The sequence below is a fragment of the Pleurodeles waltl genome, chromosome 10, assembly GCF_031143425.1.
Source record: "Pleurodeles waltl isolate 20211129_DDA chromosome 10, aPleWal1.hap1.20221129, whole genome shotgun sequence".
NCBI classification, from domain to species: domain Eukaryota; kingdom Metazoa; phylum Chordata; class Amphibia; order Caudata; family Salamandridae; genus Pleurodeles; species Pleurodeles waltl.
In genome coordinates this window covers 614,231,534-614,251,394 of record NC_090449.1, presented here as the reverse complement: position 1 = coordinate 614,251,394, position 19,861 = coordinate 614,231,534, and the positions used below count along the sequence as shown (strand labels likewise).

Here is a 19,861-nt window from a genome sequence, read left to right as displayed (position 1 = left end):
AGAACCAACAAAATCCAATGCAACCTTTATACCACAGTGCATCAGGAAAGGGAATTGGTTGCAAGGGCATACTCATTGTTTTTCACTGTTCATCGGACACTAAACACTAAGGGCAGTTGTCTAGCATAGATTTCACTTGTGCATCCATATAAGGCCACCAGTAGTGTTGTTTCAAATGCTTAATAGCTCTGCTAACACCTTGGTGATCTTAATGTGCAATTGTGATCAAGGATTTTCTTAATTTTTCTGGTGGTACAAATAGATTATGTCACATCACCCTGTCACCCACCAAGGATAATTCATTGGTCACCTGAGAATATACTTTTAAATCCCCCATCAAATTTCTGGTTTCTGGCCATCCTTCTACAATACATTTTCTTAATTTAGTTAGATTCTCATCATCTGTGTTTGCTTCGTTTGATTCTTTTTCTATAAAAGCAACATTCCTGAAACTGTGCTATCCTCTATAGCTGTCACACACTGTCAGTATATAGATCACTTTCATCAGTTACATTCAGTGCCATTCTAGACAGGCAATCAGCTCTGACGTTTTTTCCACCAGATACATGCTTAACATCTAATGTATATTCTTGGAGTTTTAATAGTAATCTCCCTAATCCGGCAGATGTCTTCTTAGTTTGCTACAAACAGATGTTCGTTAGCCTCGGAAACACACTTGCTGCTGATGGGAGTCAAAATGGTAATCTGACATTTTTGTACCCTCTGAAAGGCACGATAAACGTTGTCAACTCCTAAGATTTTTCTGCTAGGGGCACTTAGTGGTATGCTGAGCGTAAATCAGTGTTGGAAAACACACTTGCTCCTTCTAAATTTGCCAATCATGAATCCTAGCTAAGGGATGTCAATCATTAAGGATATTTTTATTGATAGAGCGTAAGTCAGTGCATAACCTAATTTCTCCTGAGCTTTTGCTTGCCACCGCAACCTGGGAGAACCATTGTGATGACTCACATGGCACAATTATACCATTCCTCGCATAACTTTTTAAGAGTTACTTTAAGCTCTTCTTTGATACTCAAAGCTATAGGACGAACTTTGTGGGCAATAACTTGATCATAGGTTTTAACCAAATCCGATGTTGAAACCCTCTGACTAAACCTGCTTTATTAGTAAAAACATTTTTGCAATTTTCTAAAATGGACTCAATGTCTGTAGCTTTAGGTTCACACTTACTTGGGCAATTGGTAACTCACCTAACACCACAGGGATTTTCATACCTGGCTTAAGGTACGGACCCACTCTTGGCTAAATCTCTCCACCCTATTATATCCTTGCCTTTAATTGCAACATACACTTTGGTATATGTATTTCTGCCTATACACTTGTCTCTGGAGAGAAAATATCCTAACATGTCAATGTCTTTTTCCCCAAAAGCTTTTGGGTTAATGTCGGTGGGAGTCAGGTTAAGGCTATTTCCCCAATTCTTGTGGAAAGTTGTCTCTCAAGATGGTGATAGGTGATCCTGAATCTGCCATCACCTGGAGAGTGACGTCACCCACCCACGACCTGAGACGGACTGCTCACGGAGAGGACAGGTTGCAGCTGATAAGCTGTATCTGTCTTCTACAAGCTCTCCATTCCAGAACCATGAGCACAACCAAATGTATACAAGCTGTTCTTGCTTAGGCCAGCACTACATTCTCAAACAAGACATTTTTGTTTGCTCTGTGCTTCTTTCAAGGCTGCAGTGAGCTAGGTTGCCGGTGAATGTGGTAAAAGGTTTGTCTCTGGTATTCATAGAAAAACACACATCCTTACGTAGGGACAGTTTCTCAGAACATCAGCTGTTTTATTATAAAAACACTTCCTTGTCTCTTACACGTTAGAGGGAGATTCCAGCCAGAGGACCACAACTGTATGCTGATTGCTGAGCTCTTCGCAACAGCTGCTTATGCAGACTTCAGGCCTTTGCTCAGGTATGGGGGATGATGTCTTCCCAGGGGAACCTAAAGGGCAGAACAAGAGCTTAACATGCTGTGCTCTATTATAGCCTGGGTAGGAATTAGTCCATTGACTTTAGTGACAATATGGTAGCGTTATTTCTGTGCTTCACTCTCCTTGTCACCATTCTAATTCTGTCATGCTGTTTCGCCCTGGTTATTGCAGTACATGCTTTGCTATCTAAGATGCAGTTGCTTCATTAAAAACCTTATTGAAACATAGACTACCTCTGTTTGTCTTTGTGTATGTGAGACTAATGTAACTGAGAGAAACGGATGGGACCTAAGTCACCACGATTTCTTTGAGAAGTCAATTGTGTCATGCGCTCAGCTACCCAATCATCCCTGCTGTTGGGTAGAGATGAGGCACTGTTAGTTAGCCAGAGCAAAACCCAGATTGGGGCGACACTAGCGCATGTAACAAAAGAATCATATCCTCGTGAGCTTAAGCTCATAATATCACAACCTGCCAATTAAAATATTATGGTTGGCCATTTCAAAGGACTTTGAGATATCAAGTAAGAATAGACCATCCAGGTCTCCTAATCATGCTTAGATATTCATGGTGGCAACTGTGTTAGTCTCTGCCCAAGGATTTTCCAAATGCATGCGGCTTGTGTCCCTTCAAGAAAAAGACTTGCATATACAACCAGGAAGATGCTTCTCCACAGTCTTTATGATAGCAGAGAGAAAACTAGTAAGTCAATAGTTGGCCTAATGAAAAGGAACCAAGTTAGGTTTGCTAAATAGTGCCAAAATAATGTCTATTCAGTACAGGTGGAAACCAGCCTTAAACAAAAGAGTTTTTAATAAGGCTGGTCATTGTTAATGATGTGCTTGAAGCCAGTGTCATCAAGATAAAGAGCCACCATGGGTTGCCAGGAGATCCTGGTATAACAAAGATACTGATGTCAACACCCTTCTCGACCCCACTCTGAAGAAACAAACACATGGAATGTTATGCTTCTCTGAAGATTTGTGTACCCAAGCAGTTAGCACTCTGCTGAACCCAAAGAACTTACCAGAAGCAAATGTACCATGCGAAGACAGAAGTAGAAATGGAGGAAGATGAAAATGCCACGAGAACCTTAGTCTTCTGAAAGCACATCACTCCTAACCGTTATTCCATTCCTCACCACAGCTAAAGCCACCAACTGCAAGACCACTATCAGTAGAGCAATCAACAGAAGCAATACTCTTTAAGCCTGCCAACTCCATCCCAGAGACTACTATCCCACCATCAGCTGACAGATGCAACACTATCTACTTCTTCACTGAGAAAATTAACTACATCAGATCTGACATCATATCTTCAATGTCTCCATGTTTTCCACACAAACCTTTCTAATATACTGAACTCACTCAAGGCCACCTCTTACAAAGATGATGTAGTTCCCATCACCTATGTTAAGTCTGCACAGAGATGCCCTCACACCCCTTATTCTCGTTGTCAACACCTCACTAATAAAAGGCCCTTTGGCAGACATCCTGAAGACAGGACAAATCCTCCCCTTGCTGATAAATGCTACACCGGATCCAGCCAACCTTGCCAACTTTTGTCCTATCACCCACCTCTAATTAGTTGGAAAAATCATTGAGAAGACAGTCTTCACCCAGCCACAGGAGCACATCAGCAATAATACCCCACTTCAAGACTTTCAGTAAGGGTTTAAAGCACACAGCAATATTGAAACAGCCATGCTTAAAGTAGTTCACAATTCTCTCTTTCTCAGTATGAAAACAATCCTAATCTCTTGTTTCTGATCAACCTCTCGCCAGTGTTTGACACTGTAGACCATCCGTTTTGATCGACATCTGGAAAGCTTGCATTGACTTCACTGGCTTAGTCCCTCAGTCGTTCATATCCTCCCTGAAAGGAACCTGTTCATAAATGAACCACCAGATCCTGGTCTCTCCCTGACACCTGTGGGATGCCCCAAGGCTGCATCTTGTTCCTTGTCATTTTCAATCTTTTTATCAAATCTTTCAAGCCATCCTTGCCTCAAACTCAGTATCCATTAATATGTAAATCGAGACCAAACTCTACCTCAAAATCTCCTCAACCAATGGCATACAGAGAGTAAAAGCATGCCTCGAACAAATCCAAACCTGGATGTCAGTAAAGTACTTTGAGCTAATTAACTTGAGCATCGATTATCTCCTACTTGCCAACAAGCCAAATAGTTTCTAATTCAGTCATGGCTCTCCAATTTAAAACCTATCAGGCTTCACACCCCAACTGAATGAAAAGGCTAAATCCTTCAGATTTCTCCTGGACTAAAACCTTTCACTCAAAACATTGTTTACCAAAAAGCCCCAAACTTCCTGAATCTAACTGTATTGCCCAAAAAAGTGGAAACCTTCTCTCCTAGAAGAATTCCTAATTACAATTCAAGCCTACATCTTCAGCCACCTAGATGGGGCAATGCCCTATTCATCGGCATCTCAGACACCATACTTGCTGCTCTGAAAAGCATCCTTTGCTCAGCAGCACAGCTCATCACAAGCTTAACAAAATCCAATCACTTCACCCTCAATCTAAAGGATCTTTATGATCAGCTGCATCACTTATAGGATCCTCTACATCAAGACCCAATCTCTACCTAGCTAACCAAGTGACCAGTATTTCCCAAGGATGTAGATCTTGGTCAGTCCTCTTACAATTCAGGAAGGAACTCTAAATCATCTCTTCAAGGACCACTACCTCCGATAGGCTGACTTTGTATCCCTTACACCAGCTGTACCGCCTCCATGTGTCTCCCACCTCCTAAATACATGAGATGTTGCTTGCCCACTATACTATGCTGAAATACTAGTCTTTTAGGTTTGAACTTCAGAAATACCAAGACATACATACATACTGTCTGTAGGAAATCGTCCTTCTCTGCATGGTCAACCCTATTTGTGCTAAATATATGATGTTGTACTCTTTACCACTGCTAAATAGCAGTGAAGTGCTTGTGAGTCCCTTCATGTGCTATACATTGGAACTCTCTATTTGACCTATTTACGTTCCCTATAAGTCCATTGTAAATGGGGCTCCTAATGGTAGGAAAGCTAAATGTCCTGGGTGGAGTGCATTATGTATACCAACCTTGTATATGTCAAATTACTTGTCTGCAGTAACACTAGTATGCTCTAACTGGATTGTAGTGCTACATGGCCAAAATGCCAATGCCAAACTGCCACTGATGTGTATGAAAAACCTACGTTTTATATATAAAAATAGGGCACAATAAATATTTGGGCTAGTATGCCATCATAGTGAAATAAAAGCCAAAAGCTATTTGTGGAATTATATGCATTGCTTACTAATGCAATGTGCTGTCCTATTGCACATGCGCAGTGGCTTCTTGCATGGTCATTTAAAGACATTTCCTTGTTTTTAACAAAATGCTGTCCAGTGTCCCCTTTGCACCAAATTTAGATGCAGTACTGAATATGCCTAATTTACCATTCAATGAATAAATCGATCAAGTATTTGTAGAGCGTGGCTTGTCCCCCGTGCGGTTATCCAGGCACTAGGAGCAGGTCTTCACTTGAAAAGCAAGGTCTTGAACCCTTTCATAATGTCGGCTTGGAACGGTATGGAGGTGGAGGGGGAAAGTATTCCAGGCCTTGGAGGCAAGGTGGGAGAAGGAGTGCCCTTCGGCACAACAGCGGCAAGTGCTGGGGGATCTGTGTGAGGTCCAGGTGTGCGGAGCGGAGGTTGCTGCTGGTGTGGTGGAAATTCTGACGTTGGTTCAGGTAGGCGGGTCCACAGTCGTGGAGGGCTTTGTAGGCATGGGTGAGTAGCTTGAAGTGGCATTTCTTCTGGACTGGGAGCCAGTGGAGGTCTTTGAGGTGCTGGGACATATGGGTTCTCTTGGGCAGGTTGAGATTCAGCTTGGCGGGCGCATTCTGTATTGATTGGAGTCTTTGCATGAGTTTGCTGATGGTGCCTGCATAGAGTGCGTTGCCATAGTTAAGACTGGTGGTGATGAGGGCACGAGTGACTGACTTTCTTGTGTTGATGGAGAGCCACTTGAAGACATTCCGGAATATGCATAGCATGTGGAAGCAGGCTGAGGCGACGGAGTTAACTTGACGGCTCATGGAGAGCTCGCTGTCTAGGATGATGTTAAGGTTGCGGGCATGGTCTTTTGGCATATGGGCAGGGCTTAGCTCCAACAGGAGTCATTCCAGAGGGTGTTTTTTTTGCCGAAGATGAGAACTTCCGTCTTGTCTGTGTTCAGCTTTAAGCAATTGTCTTTCATCCATGCTGCAATATTCTTCATGCAGTTGTGGAAATTTGTCTTGGTAGTATTGGTGTTGGTGGATAGTGATAGGAAGAGCTGAGTGTCGTCGGCATAGGAGATGATGTTGATGTCATGCGATCTGACTATGTCTGCAAGTGGAGTCATGTAGATATTGAGGAGTGTGAGGCTGAGGGACAAGCCTGGGGGAACGCCACAGATGTTGTGCTTGGCTTGTGATGCGAAGGGGGGGAGCCAGACTTTTTAGGTGTGTCCTGTGAGTAAGAAAGCCATCCAGTTGAGCGTGTCGTTAGTGATTCCCGTCTGGCGTAGGCAGTACATGAGTGTAAGGTGCAAGACTGTTAAAGGTGACTAATAGGTCGAGCAGGATGGAGCCATCGGATTCCCCTTTGTCAAATAAGGCACGAATGTCGTCTGAGGAAGCGATTAGAGCTGTCTCTGTGCTGTGGTTGCTTCTGAAACCTGATTGAGATGGGTCTAGTAGGTTGTTTCTCTCCAGGTGTTCGGTGAGTTGGAGGTTGGCTGGCTTATCCAGGACTTTGCGGGGTAAGGAGCAGCGAAATGGGTCAGTAGTTTTGTAGTTTGTTGGGGTCAGCCGAGGGTTTCTTGAGGAGGGGGTCTGATCTCAGCTTGTTTCCAGACGTCGAGAAAGGTGGCCATGGCCAGTGAGGCATTGATGATTGTGGTGAGTTGGCAGCTGATCTCGGTCCTTCCGAGGTTGATAAGTCGGTGGGATAGGGGTCGGAGGGTGCTCCAGAGTGGATGGAGCACATAAGGGTGGTTGTGTCTGCATCGCTGAGTTGTTTCCAGGCGTTGAGTGGGTGGTCAGTAGTGGTGGTTGGTTGGAGGTTAGAGGGTGTTGGAGGGTTGGGGGTTGAAGTTGTTGTAGATGCTTTCTATTTTGATGTGGAAGGGGTCAGCGAGGGCATTGCAAAGCTAGGAAGTAGTTGTTGATGCGACTGGGGTCAAGTGTGTGAAGGTCAGGAGTGGAGTATCTGCGGTCGTCTGGAAGTCCTGGGTTACTGGCGCTGGCGACAGTCGAGGCGTGGACAGCTTGCCTTTGGTGCACCAGCAGTGCACCTTCTGCGCGGATGCACTGCGACCTCCACTAAATAGGTCCTGGAAGGGATGCAGGGAGGCGGGGAAAAAAGCGGGAACCAGGAGCACAGGAAGGGCAAGAGCGCAGGGGTGCGGAACCCCAAGGGCAAAGCAGCTAACCTGGCTCCTGGGGACAGGAGACCTTGATGCTGCTGGAGGTCGCAGCCTGAATTGGTGACCCTGGCATATGATTATCAGTGCTTCGATATATTTTTTCAATATTGTGATGTAGTACTGCTGTGCGCCGTACTTCGACTTTATTTTATTTTTATGCCTATTAATTTACCTCTATTCACAAATGCAGTTGTTGCTCTGCGGGATCAACTATGCTGAGAGGACAGGGTGAGTGATAAACCAAATTTCTATTCGTGAAGAGAGCAGCCAAATGCCAGAATACGAAAATTCACACTCTAGTTGTGATTAGTTGTTTTTTTGTGTGTTATCTAATTTATCACTGTCCGCACTCCGTCTAGAAGCTGTTTAATTTTGGTTACAAAAACGTGGTGGTTTCATGGATGCTATCTGGCTTACTAGAGGGAGAGAATTGTGGCCCGCGGCTGCTTGCGGGTAGCACAATATATATTTTCTTCTGGCTCAAATTCTCCTCTAAGCTGTGTAAATATCGGACTGCAAAATCATTTGAAGATGCACTAAAGACGTGACTAACGTCTACAATGTTAAGCACACTAGAAACAGAACTTCTTTAGTACATGTATAATGCAGGCAAAACTTAACAAAACTTAATGTAACAAAGCCATAGTGTGAAGAAATGCTCCTAGAAGCAGTTATTTACAAGGAAACAACCCATTCAAAAAGCAAATGTGATGCACAAACGGATGACAAGAAAATATATATTCCTTGATCAGTGGACTTGTCATCCACTCGTCAATTATTATAGTTTACATATCCCCAAGCGGGTGCAGGTGTTTGAGAGACCACCAACATAGCTGATTTTATAGCCCTAATTGCTTCGGTTATTGCTTTTGGTGTAATTATGTACCTTTGAGAAACATGCTAACCCATTTTTGCAATCTAATAGACAAAAAAAAATCGTATACGCTGACCATGTTTGTATTTTTCAGTTAACCAGGGCACAAGTCGAGGGTATATGCTGGTAGACGGCACCTACCCACTATTTTTATAGGCTAGACGCCTTCTGCCCTGTCAAGAAGTTGGGCCCTACAGAAATATGCTAAACGACACATTCAGAAGCACCTTCATTCTCTGCCATTTTCAGACAGCAGCAACGTGCAGGCGGAGAGGCGGCTTATCAGATTCCAGCTAGGCCCATACCAAAACCCAAAGTTAAGGAGCCATCAGGCCTCCTTCTATTGGAGTATCCTGGCTGGGAACTAACTATAGGGAAGCCTCCCACCTAAATGCAATGAAGGTGAAACAAAGGTTCACAGCTTATCACTTCACAAGTATTTAAGAGAGACATGCTTTTGACTTTGTGCAATCCCTGTATATAAGATAAATGCTTGCACTGCAAAAATGTCCGAGGTGTTGGGCTGTCTCAATATTTACACAAATCCCAATTTAAATTCGACTCTTTTGTTTATTATGCATTGCCAAATAATGTGTGTAAATAATTTTTCAGTGTCTGATATATTAGGATTACAAGGTATAGGAGCCACATCTCCTTCACGGTTCACTGTGATATATTAGAAGGAATACAGTTTATGAACTGCAAGCAAGAAAAGGATCTCTGTTAAAAACAGTATCCCACTTACTGATCTACCTGAAATAATGTGCCATCTGCATGTCTCATGGTGTACTTTGCAGGAGACGCATTAGCCCACGGGGCTACCATGAGCCCTAGACAAGAGGACTAGACAAAACATAGACCTCTTCAGCAAGTGCATTAACCTTTAGAGTTATATTACAATTATTATAATTCCCCGAGATTTAGTTGACATACAAAGATCTCTTAACCCCATATGATATTTTAAAATGCAGACTTTGCAACCAGTTAAGCTGAACAGATTTACTGGCACATCTCTCCTTGTTACCATTTCTTTGTGGCAGGGTTTTAAATAATGTATAAGTTGAGGCCCAGATTTTGCACTAGGTTTGCATCACTTTTTTGGCGTAACCGCAACACTTTATCTCATCAGTTAAACATTGTAATGCGCTAGGATGTACTAATACTAGACCTGCTAAACATATGTGTGAGGTCTTAAGATACAGTGTCACACCTTGTGATGTCACTTTCTATGAGGTCATGGGTTGTGATGCCGTTATTCTATGTGCGATGTCACACAGTGTGATTTCACACAAGGTGATGTCCCACACCATGATGTCACTTGCATACTGCCTAACTTACCCCACCTTTATTTTGTTTCTTTTATTTTCTTGTGCCCTGCGCTTAACATTATAGCGAAGCCTAGCTGTTAGCTGTACTTTAGTGCCAAAAATAAAGCTGCAAAGTCGCTTTCATTTATTAGGGGCGAGCTCAAAGCCCTCTGTCCCTCTTCTTATCTCTCTTTATGGGGATTTTAACCACACCCATGTTATGTCAGTCACTTTTATTGGTTTGTGAGCTTGCCTTTTAAACTCTGCTTGTTTTAATTTGTGAAACACATGCATTGGTCATGCCCTTTCCGGTGTTTAGCCCTCCTCCAGAGCACCGGCAAACTACTGGAAACAAACGAGGCTCCATGTTTTCCGTATGGTTTCTGGACTATTTTTTCTATTTATTTTGTAGCACAGCGCGATTCCACCTTGTTTCACTTTCTTAATCAGCCTGCTCTTCTGGTCTCGTTATATCTTTCTTGCGTTTTTCTTTATTACATCCCTGCTTTCTCACATTGCCACTGTTTCCTATCTTTCTCTTCCTCATCCCCTCTGCCTTTCTCTCTCTCTTGCTCTGGGTCAAAGTCCGATGATGAAGAATAAGCCCCGATCCCCAAAGGTCACTTCGGGTGCCCACCACCGACAACCACCAGCACAAATTAAGCTAAAGATATTGTTCTCAAAAGATGACAGCTGCCCTGGTCCCTGGTAGGGAATATGCTGGGTTATAGTTCAGTTAATGTAATTGCTATCTGATCATATTTTCTTTTTAGAAATAATCGTAACCCGATGAGCAAAATTATTGTTGTTATTGCATATTGCGCGCCTTTATTTCAGTACGGTTTCTCTTTCGATTGCTAATGACACACTTCTCGAGGTGACTGTTACTACACATGATGCGCTGTCCTCCTATTTTGGTCGTGGTGGGCTGAAAATCAAAGGTTACTTTCCACCATGAGTATTCCTGTCAGATCACACGTCGAATAATCTTAATGACTGGTTCACAAAATCATTTGTGAATACGGGAAGTGGTAATATTGGCACAGTCCTTTCGATTTGTACGAATTGTATATTCATATTCCCTTGGTTATCTCATTTTTTTCCCATTTTAGAGGTTTTGTGGAGAGTTCACGAAAACATGTAACTGTATGTAAAAGAGTACTACACAAGTACTGTTTTACGTACTCCAAAGTTGCGTGCTCCGTAGGAAACCTACTTTTAATATGGGGTTAAAATTAAATATGTTTTTCAGTTACTCAATTGAGAGTATTTTTTTTTACCACTTACATAGTTTAGGGCTGTAAGTGAACAACTCCCAAATGTTTATTTCTTGTGTATCTATTGCAGTCTTTTTTGTCTCCTTTAGACTAATAATAGATTTAGATTGAACTGATGCAGACAATGTAATAAATTATCTCCACACACAAAATAACTTGGGGACATTATTTTATATCTAAAAAACTTAAAAACGGGTGAACTTTATAACAACTTTGCATTCTCGCCGCTGTACAAGAAATTCACATAGCCTTGCACGCACACACACACATCTTCTAGTTAGCGATGATGCTTTTCGCTTGGGTATTTCCAGACCTTTCAAATGTGTTAATAGGCTATGACTCTCCCCATAGCACTTTACACACAGGCTGATCTGCCACATCACAGTTTCTCCATCAAGTCCTTCCGGTTTTGCACCTAGTGTTGGTCTGTAACTCCTGCATTTAGAGTAGTAGACTCACCATATGAGGATTCAGTGATGAAGCGTGCTACACAAGCTCAAGTGTATGAGAGCCATTTTAATAAAGCCTATTGCTCCTTTCATTGAGACGGACATAGAGCTAAATAGATCCTGATAAGACAGGTAGGCATCCTCCTTTTTGTACGTAACTGTGAGAGAAATATTCAGATATCAGATCAATAATGTTGTTGTTGGTTTGGCATAGACATATTGCAGCTTTTAGACAGTTGAATGTAGAGGATGAGTTGGGGGAGATAGGCCCACTGTTCAGTGACTTCATATATGCAAGTAATTCCCCCACCCCCTCTTCTTGTTTTAGTTGCCTACTTTATTGATATAGTGTATCTATAATGGATTGAAAGTGAGAATTTGTTAATCTTCAATTCAATAGATGCAAAGTATGGCCTATTTGTGTAATTGAATGAAGTCAGCAATGTCAGAACCATCCCTCTCTGTGAATATGTTGTGAATGTTAGATGTGAATGAAGTTAGAATTTGAATGGTTGTTGAATGTGAATATGGACTTGTTTAGTGACATGAAATTGAAAGGGTGTGTTTTGTGGTGTATGTTTACTAGAGGTAAGTCAAGCGGGAACTAAATAAAATCTGCTGATGGTATGAGGCTTCTCGGTTTAAAATGAATATCTGTTCTGAATATCCTAAATTAAAATTCTTGTAGTGTGAGTTGTCTTAACAATCCTGTTGCATACTATTTACTAGATCAGCAGAATAATTTTATATAGACTGATATTTTATCTTGACAGATGTTACTGATGTCATTGCGGCTCTGACATAGGAGGGGAAGTGATATTTCTTGTTTTGAGTAACTGAGTGATGGGTTTTTGTGCATGTTTCTTTTACCTCACAGAACTCCTCTTACTCCTCCAACATTCCTGGGAATTTACAGTGGACAGTGTATATTCAGTACAGGAAACCAATGTATCTACAAAATTCCAAATTGTTTTGAGCTTTGGTGGTGGACTGTTGAAGAGATCATTACACCTGTTTTGCTCCGGTTTTCTTTTTATTGTAGGCTGGACGGTAAATTAAGGGAAGTGCAACATGGCTTTCAATTCTTTGAGTAGGTCTCAGGTTTTTTATGTATATGGTTTTATTGGCATTTTCCTGATCAACAGTTCAACTCTTACATAATTAGAGAACACAAAATGGTTTGACGAATATTTTCAACTACAAATCTCCCCGCTATATCCCCCCCAAACCTCCCCTTCAGTGTCCCACATAATCTAATTTCTTTAATGAAGCACAGTGTGATGAACTTGGCACACCGTGAAAGATGTAGTGAGGACAATTATACATGGCTCTGATTCGTACTGTAGCGCACACCATCATCCATGCCTCAGTCAATCAACGCAATCACTCTGATCTTTATCTTCATTCATACCTAAGGAGGCAGTGTATCTGGGGGATTTTAAAGCTCGGTGAGCAATGGATGCCCAGGCCTGTAAGTCTTCTACGAGTTTATTCTCCCTACGTGTTTTACACACATGGCCCTCCTCAGCATTTGGCCATTAGGCCAGATCTCTCAGCCATTCCGTTGTCTTTGGTCCAATTGGGGACATTCATCGAATGGCCGTTCTATGCTGGGCTAGTATGAGACCCATGAGTAGGTCTTTCAGAGTGTATTTCTGAAGTGAAAATTTAAAAAAACAAACCCTGCACTTTTTTTCCTAATACCCACTCTTTGTTTTACTTGAAGGTAATCGGCAAAGATGATGTAGCTGTTCCATCACATTTATTCAAGGTGATTCTTGCGAGAAGAGGCAAAACTGAGCCTGAACCATTGGTGCTCGGGGCCTTTGTGGTGCCAAACAGACCCATTAGCTTCAGTCATCAACTGCCTGAATTTCAAGTTGACATTGAAGAGCTAGAAAAGATGTCTGGATTGACGTTTTTCCCCCGCCTTGACAAAGCCAAGAACTGTAAGAACATCTGTGACATTCACCACTGTAAGCTTATTGAATTTGAGGAGTTCACATTGTTTTTGGCTGGTCGTAAAATTCAAAGTGCCAAGACATTAGACAGATTAGAAAAGGTGATGTCTGAGCTGAAAGAGTCTGGCATCCACCCTAATGAATATCTATTGAATCTGTACAAGAAAAAAGAGGATGAAATACTGCAAGACCCGAAGGTGACCAGAGAAAGGAAAACTGGATGATTAGTGTACTCCAAAAATATTTGTTCGCCATTGTGAATTTGTAAATCTGCATAAAGGAGAACTGTTTTTGTAAACATTTTTTATAAAGACCTGATTGTGGGATGTGAAAAAAATAATGTATCTCGAATCCAAGACCATGTACCCTTTAATGCGATCTTACCAAAGTTCATATTATTTCTCCAATATTTTATATTTGCAAATAAGTGGACTAAATTGCTTGTTGATACGGAGCTTCCTTCAGGAAATGCACTTTGTACATTTCCCTTAAAATTTATTATTTTAGTTACAAGAATAACGAATATGCTATGTCCAACATGTGGTCAAATATTATGTTCATTATCACATGATTGGTGATAGAAAATTACCTATCGCTGTACAGTGTTTAATTACTTCCACTAACCCTATTGAATAGCATCAGAATGACTATATCGTGTAAAATTTGATGGCATTTAACATGTCATGAGTGATGCAATATGTGAAGTCATAAGCTGTGAATGACTGCAGGCAAAGTTATAGTTAGCACAGTAAACTTTAACTGGTGTTTTTGTCTTTAATGTTCCTTGTTTAGTAACTTGAACACCTAACTATAGCATCACTGTAACCTGTTTTTTTCAGTGAATATCTATAGGATTGAGGTTATGTAAAAGTACCGTGATATAAAGAAACTGAACTCCAACCTACAATATACTTTGCAAGTACATATCTGTGATGTAATGACCCTAAAAGTACTGACTTCGAGGCAACGGTAGCACAGCATCATAAGTTCATCATTTCTACAACTACTGAAATGAGTCCCAATGCATTTTCCTTTCTTTGCGTTTCTTCAGGGAAAAGTTCTGGACACCTTAAATCAACAAAATCAATCACTGATTCGGTATGTTTTTGAGTGCCATGTACCAGGACAGTTAACTTGAGGAGTGGTAAGAACATTTGGAGTTAAAACACGGACAAAATGCAAGTTTTTTTTATAATCACATTTCATCAAAGAAGTTGGAAAGTGCTGCCATCTTTCACAAAGTGCACTTTGTCTCAGCTTCTCAGATAAAGTTAGCATCTTGCCAGGATTATTTCTGCCTCGTTGGGTGAAGGAAATGGTTCTAAAATATCTACTTATATTTTATTCGTATGTTTTATCAGAAAACTAGTTGTCTTAGACAAGCTTAGTCCATTAACGTTGTGTCACAAATAAATGTCCCCATGCTCCAGGACTTCCAAGCCACCACCAAACATTGGTTTATAGTCTAAAGGTACTACCCACAGGTGGCAGTCCCGATCCTTATTCCTCTTTATTCTTCCTTTTTGTTTTGTTTATTTGACTTGAGAAATAGACAAAAGTTTCCCACCATGGCAACCCCACCTAAAAACACACGTTGTCATCATCATGTAGACAGTAAAGCCTGTGTTACTTTCAGTGGTGGGTGACCTTTCCCCACCCTTTCTGAGGGAGGAGGGAAACTGTGTCCCAGCCTTTTTGGATAGACCCTTTGAGCTTGATAGATGCACTAACTGTGATGGACAGTGGCCCAACTGCCTGAAATTAGTTGTACATGCTGGATCTTCCCTATAGCTTACTGAACACATTTTGAACCTGCACCTCCATGTTCCCTATTGCAGTTTGTGATTATAGAACTTGGTGGTGAGTGCCACCCAATTTCGCCTAGCAAAGAACAAGCCTGAAGGCCCCTGCTGAAGCTTAACAGACTTACTTGCTACTGACCTTGCCTGCTTGAACATAACCAATGAGTCTACCTGCAGGGACACAGCACCTTGAATTCCTTTGTACTGTCAGGGTTTACACCCGTACTAGCCTTGTGCCCTGGATCCCCCTGGGAGTGATGCTGATAACAACTTAATCTTTTATTGATGGAAGCTTCCAGTATTGAACACAGATGTTTCCAGTCAGAAGCTAGGGAAAGGTGAGTGAAAGGAAGGTTTTTATAAAACTACATACGGTCTCCATTTGCGAAAGAATAATTCCCTTGGGTTTCAGGATACAAAAAGTGTATTTTTTCACGAAAATTATTTCAGGACATAGTTTTTTTGTTTTTATAATTAAAAAGTTTGTTTTTGATAACAAAAGGGTCTATCTACATACTTTAACAAGCACATTTCTATGACACAAACGATTGTATTTCCTAATATACACTGAAAGAGAATATTTGAGTGACACCTACTACTGCTTTTCAAACGTGCTTTTGACTAGTGTAATCTCTAATGTCTGAACGTCTAATGTCTTTGTAGCCTAAGTGAAGGCATTTCTGTAATAGGTGATAGCCTGTAAAAGCTGCCTAGGTCTGCCATTGGGGCCGTAGAATTGTATATTTTTTCAGTCTTACTTTTTGTCTTAAGACGTGCCCTATATGATACTACACCTAGGTGGAGTTTCTTCAATTTTCATGACGTCAGTGAAGGTTGGCCTGACGGTTGTCTAGGATTACACGTAAGGGAAATTTATCGACCAGTCTGCAAGGGTTCTTTTTTGATAGTTAATGTAAAAAAAAAATGTTGTTTGGACATTTTGTAAAACGTTTTACAGTATGATAAACACGCATGAAATATTTGCTCAAAAAATCCGTAAAACCACAAACATTTTCCTTTTTTTTTGTTGCTTTTAATGTACTTGAACAGGACCCAACAGTTATCTGGTATGTGCATCCAATAAAGAGGCAAAAATATTCTACTTAACTTTGCTCGGTGTGGGGTTGGGGGGAGGTTTGTGTGTGTATAACATTTTCTTAAACAGATTTTATTAGTTTTAACGTGCATACAAGTAAGAGCAATACAGGTCATATAAGTAACAAATCAGTTTATGCATTTAGGCCTTTCAGTAATCATCGTTAAGGTGTCCCTTAGCTAGTGCTCTTGGAATAGCCTTATAAGGTAGTCTGCTGTGTGACCTGTACCACTGAAAACAAATCAACAGTACTGACATCCAACCCACCCTCCTCAAGCGTCCGCCATACACACTCCATAGCTAGTACACCGTATACCCACAAAGTGGTAACCTGCAGTTGTACAGCCCCCTTGGGTATCAGATTAAAAAGTTAGATATCCTCAACCTCCATGTCATGCAGTGACATGAGGGAGCCGTTGGGGAAATTTATTTCAGGCCCCTTTAGGCAGCCAACAAATTTATCTTATGCTCTAGCCTTGTCCATAGTACATTGTCCCCTCGTCACCTCCCGAAACAGTACTTGCACCTCCAGGCCTGCTATTAAAGTCAGAGTTTCCTTCCACTTAATCAGACGAAGACTGCTAGGCACCTTCCAACATAATGTAATCTCCTGTTTTGCTAATAAGAGGGCTAGATCTACGAATTTGGTGGTGAGTTTAAGACTGCGGGGGAATCTTTCCAGGAGACCTGCTAAAGGGCCCAGGAAATTGATCTGTCAGTGACCTCAACAATGCAGTCAAATGCTCCTTCTCTGAAGTCAAGCAGAGCAAGGCAGGACCACAGCATATGGAGAAGCTCCACTCCATGTTCTCCATATCTAGGGTAGTGGACCTCTGTGCACCAAATGTTCTAACTTTTTCACCTGGGATTAGATAAGCCCTCTGCTTGATTTAGAAATATATCAGTTTGAACCTGGTGTTCCGCGAGACCCCATGTAAGTGTGGAACAGAATAGATGTCCATTGTGCTTCAGGTGTAGGGGAACCTATGTCCTCCTCCCACTTAAGATGCAGATTCTCCATTGGAATTAGCATGTCTGCTCATAATGACTGATACAGTAGTGTGAGAGCTTTAATTCTACTGTTCGAAGAACAAAGCACTTGATAACTTTGGTGAGCAGCAGGCTGTACTATGCCTTGTCTCCAATGTTCCCTGATTGTGGCTACCAGTGCAGTAGAAACTGCCCCTGCAGTAATCCAAAATCTTCTGTAAGGGCCTCAAAGGCCAACAGCTCCCCATCTATATATATATATATATATATATATATTTATATATATATATATATATATATATGTCTCCTATTTTTGTAATTTCGTATGTCGCCCATCCTGTTAGGCCCCATAGGGCTTTTCCTCCGGGCAACGGGGACATGCACCTCCAAGAGGGAGCTACGAGGAATATGGTGAGGTAGTGGGTGCACTGTAGGCTAGGCTGCCAGCAGCGCTGTAGAACCTGCAAGGCCATGGGTTCCCTCAGAGGTGCTCTCCTGGGTATTAATAGGAGATGGAACACTATATCAAAAGTTGGGATCCCGTTAAGGACCTCACCTCCAGGGTGGATTGGTGTGCTAAGCCATTGGGTGAACCACTGAAATGAAGCACCCAAGTAATAGGCCTCCATGTCTTGGGACGCCAAACTTATCTCAAGAGTTGGGCGCTGTAGTTTGCTTAGTGCCACTCTCTGTCTACCCGCTCCCCAGATCAGCTTTATTAATAGCTAGTCCAGGTCACACAACATAGATTGAGAAATATACACTGGGAGGGTAGAAAATAAATAAAGCAAGTGTAGTAAGGCCACCTTTTTGGCAACTGCAACTCTACTGGAAAGCCATCTGCTCCCCTAGACGAGGTAGGTCCATTTCCTCAATGAAGTCTATTTGTGCAGTAGATGGGACACTCGGGGGAGGTGCATATGAAGAGGTGTAGTATTTCGTAAAACGATCTATGATGGCCCTTTAATCATACAGTTGCTCCCCAGTGGTAGACTGTTTCTAGAATCATTGAGTTACGGGATGTGGGATTGACAAGCCATGCCAGAAGAGTCCCTGCCTCATCATGTTCGGCATGTGCCTGCACCATATAGGCCCGGTAATCAAAGCACAGTAGACTCTCTGTACAGACCTCCATCTGTTCTTTGGCCTCTAAGGGCGGTTGTGCCAAATCCATTTACCTGGTCTCTTTATTTCTAGATCCCGAAGGGCCTTTTCCTTTTCATTGATGTCTTTCACTAGGGCAGGGTACCACCTATCTCTGTTATACACCTCCCATGGATCACTGTCTTAAAGGCCTCCCACTCTAACAACAAAAAAAGAAGTGGAGGTAGAATTTTCTAAGAAGTAGTTCTGGATGGCCTCCCCAATGGACTGACAGAAGGCAGGGTCCTCCAGGACATCTACGTGCAGACACCAGTCCAGGATGCAGGACGTTCTCTATTGTAGACCAGTGACACTAATAGGCGGTTATGATCTGACACACTGATGTAGAGGTATTCTGCATGCCGCATGGATCTCTGTACATCTGGTGAGGTTAGGAATGTGTCAGATCGGACTTGTAGATCGTGCATCCCAGAGTAGAAGGAACGGTATCTAAAATCTGGGTGCAGATGTCTCCAGGAATCGACAAAGCCCCATTGATGCTGCCATTCCTGGTAAGCGCTTACAATCCATACCACTTGGGAACCACCTAGTGGTGGATGTGATCAATCAAGGAGAGGATCAGAGATGCAATTATAGTCTCCTCCTAACAGGATGGTCTGCGCCAGAAAAGGAGCCATTACTTGAGGCAATCCAGCCAGAGCCCCCACCCCTGGTCAGAGTTGGGGACATATATCTGAGCTATAGTCAGGTCCTGTCCTGCCAGGCCTCCTGACACTGACACTAACACGAAACGGCCATTACGATCTATTACTTCCCTTGTGACCTGAAATGGGACTCCAGGATGAACCCATACCAGAATTCCCCTAGCAAAAGCAGAGTATGCTGTATACGTGGCCACACCATCTTTTCTTTAGGGCGTCACATTCTGGGGCTGTAAGGTAAGTTTCTTGAAGTAAAACAACATGTATCCCCCTCCACTACAAGCAGGAATAAAACTTATCCTGTTTCGTCATGTTGTTAAGTCCCCGATGTTTGAACTAATAATGTTATAGGTCCTGGGGATTGAGGAAGCAAGTTGAGCCACTGGACCGTTAAGCCCAGGACCCATGTCGGACAAAGGGGATAACTCGTGTGTGTTGGAGTAGTGGTAAGCTGGTGGAGGCGAGCCAATACAAAGTTCCCAATAAAACCAATAAGAACAACCCAACTCCCTAACCCTAAGACAAGGAAATAAAACCTCCCCATCCAAACAATCAAGCAACCATGCAGCATGTGTGCACTCTTACAGTGCGCTTAACTGTCACTTCAAATCATCTGTAATAGCAGGGTAAGAAGGACCTAATCTCGCTCCCCAGGGCCTTCCCCAGGTGGAATTCACTCAAGTTATGGAACAACTGGTACACTATATACAGCCCCTCGGTTCACTCAGCCTTGTTGAGAAGTTATTTACAATATAGCTGAAGTAGTTCCTTAAGAGTCTCCAGCAGACACCGAGCATACAGGCCCAAAGTAGTTACTCAGAACCTGCATGCTATATCATGTACCAGAAAAGCAAATACCAGACTATATGAT

At 42.2% G+C, this 19,861-nt stretch overlaps 1 protein-coding gene across 1 annotated transcript in view; it reads left to right on the top strand.

The window, feature by feature from the left end:
• EXOG (exo/endonuclease G) overlaps window positions 1-16,206 on the top strand; it is a 74,361-nt gene extending 58,155 nt beyond the window's left edge. Inside the window, exon 6 of the mRNA XM_069211086.1 lies at window positions 13,063-16,206. Coding sequence (XP_069067187.1) covers window positions 13,063-13,521 — 459 coding nt within the window. The 3' untranslated portion in view covers window positions 13,522-16,206. The remainder of the gene's footprint in view (window positions 1-13,062) is intronic.
• The last annotated feature ends 3,655 nt before the right edge of the window (window positions 16,207-19,861 follow it).